General features: G+C 38.8%; 1 protein-coding gene across 1 annotated transcript; it reads right to left on the bottom strand.

Annotated features, from left to right (window-relative positions):
- Positions 1-437: 437 nt before the first annotated feature.
- Positions 438-6,211, bottom strand: LOC144565420 (phosphatidylinositol 4-phosphate 5-kinase 6-like). The gene is made up of 8 exons (XM_078315172.1): positions 4,753-6,211; positions 3,755-3,919; positions 3,335-3,500; positions 2,926-3,042; positions 2,334-2,527; positions 2,058-2,164; positions 1,874-1,958; positions 438-1,207 (listed from the first exon to the last, which is right to left on the bottom strand). Exons 1-8 carry the CDS (start codon positions 6,024-6,026, stop codon positions 919-921), a joined length of 2,397 nt encoding a protein of 798 aa, XP_078171298.1. The 5' UTR covers positions 6,027-6,211; the 3' UTR covers positions 438-918.
- Between the last annotated feature and the right edge of the window lie 1,089 nt (positions 6,212-7,300).

Here is a 7,300-nt window from a genome sequence, read left to right as displayed (position 1 = left end):
TGAGCTTAAAATAAGAATAAAAGCTAAATGGAAAATAAAACAGAATGATGGTCCTGAATGGGAAAAACTGAAAAAACCAAAACAGACTTTTAAGAGTTGAAGCAGCAGAATTTTGGTTTTGGGTCACCTCTCTTTCGTGCCAAAACCAGTCCGGTACGCTCTTACCTCTCTGTCAATGCAACAGTATCTTTTACGAGCACGTACCAGTATGTTACCCTTGAAACAGTACCAGCACCAGCACCAGTCCGGTTCCCTCGTACCAGCACCAGTCTGGTACCCTTGTACCAGCCCTCTGCCCCTAATTTTCTTGATCGTCTGTGCTATTGATCCGCCGAGTTTTGATGTAAATTCTTTATGTTACTATTTAATTGATTATTCATTACGTACAAGCAGTAGTGCTCTCATTTTGCAGAATGAAAATTAAATAATTGGGCCTACTTAAAACAAATGAACCATTTATTTTTCATAAAAAAACGGACAATAATCATGTACAGTATATCAATTTGTTTAATGCTTCTCAGCAGATGAAGAATTTTCATCCTGATACATTTAAAACAAGAACAAAACTGGTTACAAAATATTGAGGGGGTAAGAAGCAATAAAAGGAAAAAAAAAAAAAAAAAAGATTTTTCTGTCTGTTAAATATTTGCCCTCAGCCATCCCAATTTACAAAGACTGATTTTACGCACTCGCTTGTTTACAAATCTCTATCTATGAGTCCAACAGTATGTTAAAAAAAATTTCACCTATATCACTAAATCACAAAATAAGTTAGCCGTATATGTATACGTATTTCTTATCTAATTATATTTACGGTAAAGCCAGGCCACTCTCTGCATCAAAATATGCACCCTAGCCTGCTGATGCACCTCCAATGACCTATACAATCTTCATCTCAACTTGCATGAAACCACACTTTCATGTGTCTTCAGAGAATGCCTTGAAGATGAAGTCGCGGAACCTTCTAGAATACTGCCTTGGATCTACGGCTGAGATAGAGGTGGGGTCATACTGCATGGACTTGTATGCATGCTCAAGCTTCTTGCTGATGTCATAATCTTGTAAAATATCGATTATGCCGAAAAACAAAATCACATCGTAGAATTCACCGGTTGGTTCCCCGATTAGTTGCGAATCATTCTCGTTTCTCCGCACTGTCAGTGTGGCTTTCGCCGGCATGTTTGTACCGAACCTGAACTTGGCCCACCTAAAAATGACAAATCATTGACGAAACAAATTACTCGAGGCCAAAATATTGTGAGCAAAAGTATCTTGTTCACTGCAAATCCCCGATTTTTTGCTCCTTTAATTTTACATTATTCTTTCCTTGTTCATTGTGAAGCATTACTTAAGGATGAGGGCTTAATCAAAGCTTTACTGTGAGTTGCACTAATTAATTTAAGTGAGATCCAGCTTTCAACAGAACAATATCATTTATTGTTTTCAAATTTTTGCCATGTGAAAGGAGCTGATTGCGGCATGTGGAAGAATGACTTGAAGACCATTTATAGCACATAATTTTTTATGGAAATGGAGATGAAAATGTGGTAACAACAATTATACCAACCAGGCTACAAATTGCCGGGACGAAGAGTAAAGGCATGCAAAGCCAGATACATTAGTATTTGTATTTCAAGGGTATTGCACAAATTTTTACCATGTGTGATTCTCGTCTGGTTTATGTTAAAACCCAGCCATTGGTGCTGGTTTGTTCACAAAACCATATTTGTGGGTGATTTACGCATAAATCGACCTAAATATAGCTAAAAGATTAGCTGTCAGTAAGGGTTTTCCATTTTTAGATAATTTCAGGACATCCACAAATTTTGTAAAACATATGCAAAAACTAAAATGTTATCACATCAACTATTACCTATTTGGGTCTATTTGTTGATCCATGCTTGCTCTTGAAAGTCGAGGAGTTGTTTGTCTCTGTAGGTGATCCATGTCAACTGAACCTTTAATTTAATACAAGTAGATTGTAATCAATTAGCATACTTCAAAAAAAAAAATCAGATTTTTATTGAACTTGGTAGTTGTTGTTTTGCAATACAAACCTTCCATCAGGTTCCTTTCTCGTGTATCTCTAAAATGCACACCAACTAAAAGACTGTAATCCATTATTCTCTCTTGCTCAAGAAATTCGCAATCTTTTTCCACTTGCCTATACAATAAAAAAAAAATGCCAATGAGTAACAAAATCTGTTTTCAATTTTTAAAAAAGGCCAATTGTGGTAGGGAATTTTGGATGAACCTTCTAGGCTAATTGGCACTCTTTCTGTATAAACTGAATAATTATTGATAATAGATGAGACAAAGATAAGTAAACATACTTCACAAAGTCTTGGAACCAATGCTTTCGCAACCTAAATATGAAATTAAGGTCGAGATCTTTCAAAGTTGTGTATTCATCGATTTCAGATTGCGACTTTTGAGTGGTACGACCAAGTGATGACCCTTTCAAGTCAAACCGTCTGTGAATTGCAAACTCAGAACAGAACAGATTCCCCATTATAACAAATCGAACCTATTTTAGTTACATAAACAAAATGTTAGGCCAATCTCTTCTTAATGCATAATTTATGTACTTCACTCTAATGGTCGCTATCCTATACAGTATCATTTTGGTCCTTGGGTTTTATAACTCATTATTATCCTAGTACTTGAAAGGAACTAGACAAGAAATTGCTCTAATCTATAGCATATCATTTCTTTGTAACATGTTTGGACTTTGTCAGGCCTTGCAAAATGGCATTCTTTTAACCAGTGCAACATTTAAAATTCTAGGAAGCAAAGTCTAAATAGCTCAAAAAGAAACAATCATGTCACATAATTTTTTTTTCTTTTGGAAATCATTACAATTTAATATTCACATCGAAAGGGAGTGGTATTCTAAATTTTTTAAATATAGTTATTTTCTCTAACCTTCTTTTGATTTGTGCCGGTTAATTTTACACAATGGAGACCAAAAAATTGGGTCACCAACGTATTGTCATAGGCTCGCACATGGTTGTAATAGGCTGGAAGCATCCGCAAAAGCACCTATATGAAATAAAGCAAAAGGCAAGCATAAGAAACATTGTCCATATAAACCTCGATTTTTTATTTATTGAAAACGATAGCAAGCATTTTGCCAACTAATACCATCTGGAGTAGTCACTGTTTGTCTCTCATAGCAAACAATTTTCTCTTTCAAACACTCATGTCCACTACTGATTAGCACTAGTTGAAAAATACATGCAACTAACAGATTTGAGCTTCAGAGGTGCTAGCTGGAGTCTCAAACAGATTAAATTGAACAGTACCAAATCTAAAGGCAAAAACAGCCCAGTACCTTTACTTCGGCCTTCTTCATCGTTTTGATCATGTACCGGTCATCATTTGTCAGGTAAAAGAAACTACCGCTCTTTCCTGGAGAAGAAAGCTCTCTAAGTGCATCATTTCCACAAAGAGATAGCATATAATCAGCTGCATCTACCTTAAAAAGTTTCCGTAATGTCCTGGAAAATATTTATAAAATGTTACTCTACGAAGAATCTATTATCCAGGGAACATAGACTGGCATTTTGACCTCATACAAGTAACAAAATTCATTGTATTTTTTCAGAAGTAGAATCTTCATTTTAAATTTGTAATGCTATGATGTCACAGGTTAGAAAATAAAACGGCAATGTATCTGTAAAATCTGGTAGGCTACAAAGCCGTGGTACCAGTATGTACCAACTGGTGTAGTATTAAATGATTTTCTTCTCACCTAAAAACAAGAGGGCAGTAGTCTTTCCATCGGAAATCACACGATTGGTGAGGTGGCGTGTGCTTGCTCCCCTCAGGAGGAAATTTGGTCCACACCTTTTCCCTCGGATCAAAAGCTGACGGTTTTAGATCAAATGTAATCGGACCCTGCTTGCCTACAGCATGCCTATGACACACACACACCCCATTGAGATTTAGTGTTATTTACAGCAAGGAAGAATCAACACTTATTTGTTTAACATTATGTCAAATTACTTTTGGCAAAATAAACAAAAAACTACAATTATTAAAAAGGGTGAAACATTAATTGAAGTAGGCTATTGAATGTCAAATTAAAGTTAATTTGAATATGGAAATTATTATATCAGTTCCAGGGATTTAATAATTTCCATATTATATTCTCATGTGGTGGAGCCTCTAGGTTAGTGATGATGTAAGACATACCACATGCAGTTCATGGGATGCAATTATAGGACTTGAAAAGGAAATGTATCAAAAGAAACAAATGTAGACAAGAGAAGATAGAATGCGAGCATGCCAACTAATTTTCCACATAGTGATACTCTGATTGCATAGAGGTCAATCTACCACTTTAGAATCTGATGTTAGACATAAAACGTGACAAAACACTTGCCAAAAGGAAGATGAAAGTTCACATCATGTCCAGCCCACTAAATTGCCCCAAATATTCCCCAATAAGCTAAAGTGTTAATTCTACACAAACTTTTAAGGACTTATACGGACAGCATCACCGTCAAGAAAATACTATAATTGAAAGGCTATGTTCCATTTACCCAAAGAAAACAGGAAATCAGAGAGACTCCTCAATTTTACAAACCATTTAGGAAATCAGCTCATGGTTCTGTCAGGTTACTAAAACATGATATGCTAGTCCATGACCAGAATCAAACCAGTAAAACACCAACATAGATAAAACATTCAAACTCTAGCATCACACATACAGGATATATAAAAAAAAAAAATCAATGCCTAACGTACCTTATACCGAGTTGCAAATTAAGCATGAGATCATAATTCTTGTGCCCTTTAGAAATAGTCTCTCCTTGCCGCTTGCGGCCCCGGGGTGGGCCCCACCTCATCTCAGGTGTTCCTGTCCGGCTTGGCACTGTGCTAGCCACACCTGACGACGCCTCATCCAACCCAAACCCTGAAAGCAAATCCTCAATACCACCCCCGACAGAAGCTGATATTCTGCTAATACCATTCCCATCCCCATCTGCCACCCACATGGTTAATCCATCCCCCGTTGAGCCCGACAACCCATTTAGCCGTCTGCCAACTGGTGAATGCTGCAACCGGGGCGACTTCCAATTGCCCGAATCCGTCCCACTGCTGCCCGACCAATTTAATTGCTTTTGTGATGGCAATACCGAGACCAACTCGCCAGAGCTGCTAATCTTGCAATCTGGCAAATTCATGTTGAAGAAGTCTCTCGGATCCCGTGCGGTTGGCGATGATGCAGCCGGTGATGGGTAGTACACCCCCTTCTGTTGCACACCTTGGCTGGCCCCACCCACATCACGGGTCCAGACACCAACATACACACTTCCATCAGCCCATTTGAAGCTCCCATTGCCACATGGTGACCCGTCTTCCCAACCGCCTTCATATTTGTTCCCATTGGCCCATGTCAGGGTTCCCCGACCATGTATCAACCCGGCATGCCATTCACCATTGTACTCTGTGCCATTGCGCCATACGTACCGGCCCTTCCCATCTTGGAGGCCCTGTCTCCACTCCCCATCATAGAAATCACCATTCGCATAATACTTGCGCCCAGGTCCATGTTTTAAATTCATTGACCAAAGGCCCCGGTACGTGTCACCGGCTGCTCCAGTGTACGTACCGGTGCCGTCCATGTACCCTTCTTTGAAATCACCTTCATACGTGGCACCACTTGGCCAAGAGAATTTCCCCTTGCCTGTTGCTTTACCAAGGCGCCATTCTCCCTCATACATGCAACCATCATTCCATAGGTACTTGCCAGTACCGTGGGGTGTACCGCTGCACCATTGACCGGTATATATATCGCCATTGGGCAATGATTTTTCTACTTGGTATGATGAGTTGCTGTTATCTGGGTCATCAGAGGAGGTTGATGAAGACGAGGAGGTGGTGGCAGTGTCGGTCTCATCGGTGGTGGGGGTTACTGACATGGAGGAGAAGAAGGACACGCGGCGCCGCGTCATTGGCTGAGATTGAGAGCCAGGAGGTGGTGGGTCCCAGCCTTTGGCGCGGCTCTGCTCGTGCATTGTATGTTGCGGATGTTTGGTCAGTAATGTATATCGAAGAGGTTTATGATTGGAGGTGTGGTAGAACTGGTCGTAGAGGAGACGGCATTGGTGGAAAGAATGGAATTGGAGGAAGGTCAAGGCAGAGAGAGAGAGAGAGAGAGAGAGAGAGAGAGGAGGGAGAGAGGTGGTGGGGGTGATGTTTTTGTTTCTTTTTTTCTTTTTTTGGTTTTGGGCTTTTGTTTTTTCTTTATTTCTTTTTTCTCATTTTGTTATTCATTTGTTTTGGTTTCAAGTTTTTTTCTTTCAAACCCTTCTACGTTTTGCTTTTTACATTTCTCTGTCGCTCAAGTTGCTTTTGCGTGTACAAGGCAAAGAATTTATGCGAAATTACTTTATTTGGATTAGATTCTTATATATAATTCATCTCTTCCATAAACATCGTATTGAACAAATTTGTTGTGGGAAACTAGTTTCAAAGGAAAATTGTAAATTTTAGAGAATAAAGAGGGTGTAATTGTAAAATTTACTTATTTTCGGGTTGTGTGAAAGTTGTGGTCAACGTAAAACAAAAAAGAGAAAGGAAAAGAGACACCGGTTTCTCTATTACAAAATTCCTATGCGACCCTATCAGATATCGCTGACAGTGGGGTATATGACTTGTAAAGCATTGAATTAAACCGATTCATAAGTGACTTGTAACACAGTATGTATCAGGGAATTTGTAACAGAGAAACAGGACTAATTGTGTTGGAAGTTGGAACAAGACGGCTTTAGTTTATCCCTCTTTAGGTGAATTTAACCGAGGAGACCTACAAAGAGGTTGTCTATTTGTCCCTTTTTGTGTCTTGTGATTGTGGGCCCAGCTACAATTAATTAATATCCCAAATCCCTCAACAAATTAGAAGAATGTGAAAAAAATGCATAACAGAAACATTGGGTAGAGATTTTAACAGAGTAGTTTTGCCTTCATGCAGCGCGAGAACCTTATGCATCACTGCGTCGATTCTACAGTCTGTGCGCTGCATGAAGCTAAAACTACTCTGTTAGAATATTTACCCGAATTTATTTGATGCATGCCAAATTAATTCTCCGCTTAATTTTCAATAGAATAATATCTTCGCTTTTATAATTTGTTGTCAATTTGTCCCTTTTTGTGTCCTGTGATTGTGGGCCCAGCTACCAATTAACATCCCAAATCCCTCAACCAATTAAAGAATGTGAAAAAAATGTACACCAGAAACATTGGGTAGAGATTTTAACAGAGTAATTTTGGCTTCATACAGCGCGAGAAC

Source organism: Carex rostrata, chromosome 14 (assembly GCF_964058835.1).
Source record: "Carex rostrata chromosome 14, lpCarRost1.2, whole genome shotgun sequence".
In the NCBI taxonomy this organism is placed as follows: domain Eukaryota; kingdom Viridiplantae; phylum Streptophyta; class Magnoliopsida; order Poales; family Cyperaceae; genus Carex; species Carex rostrata.
This window is presented reverse-complemented; position numbering and strand designations above follow the sequence as displayed.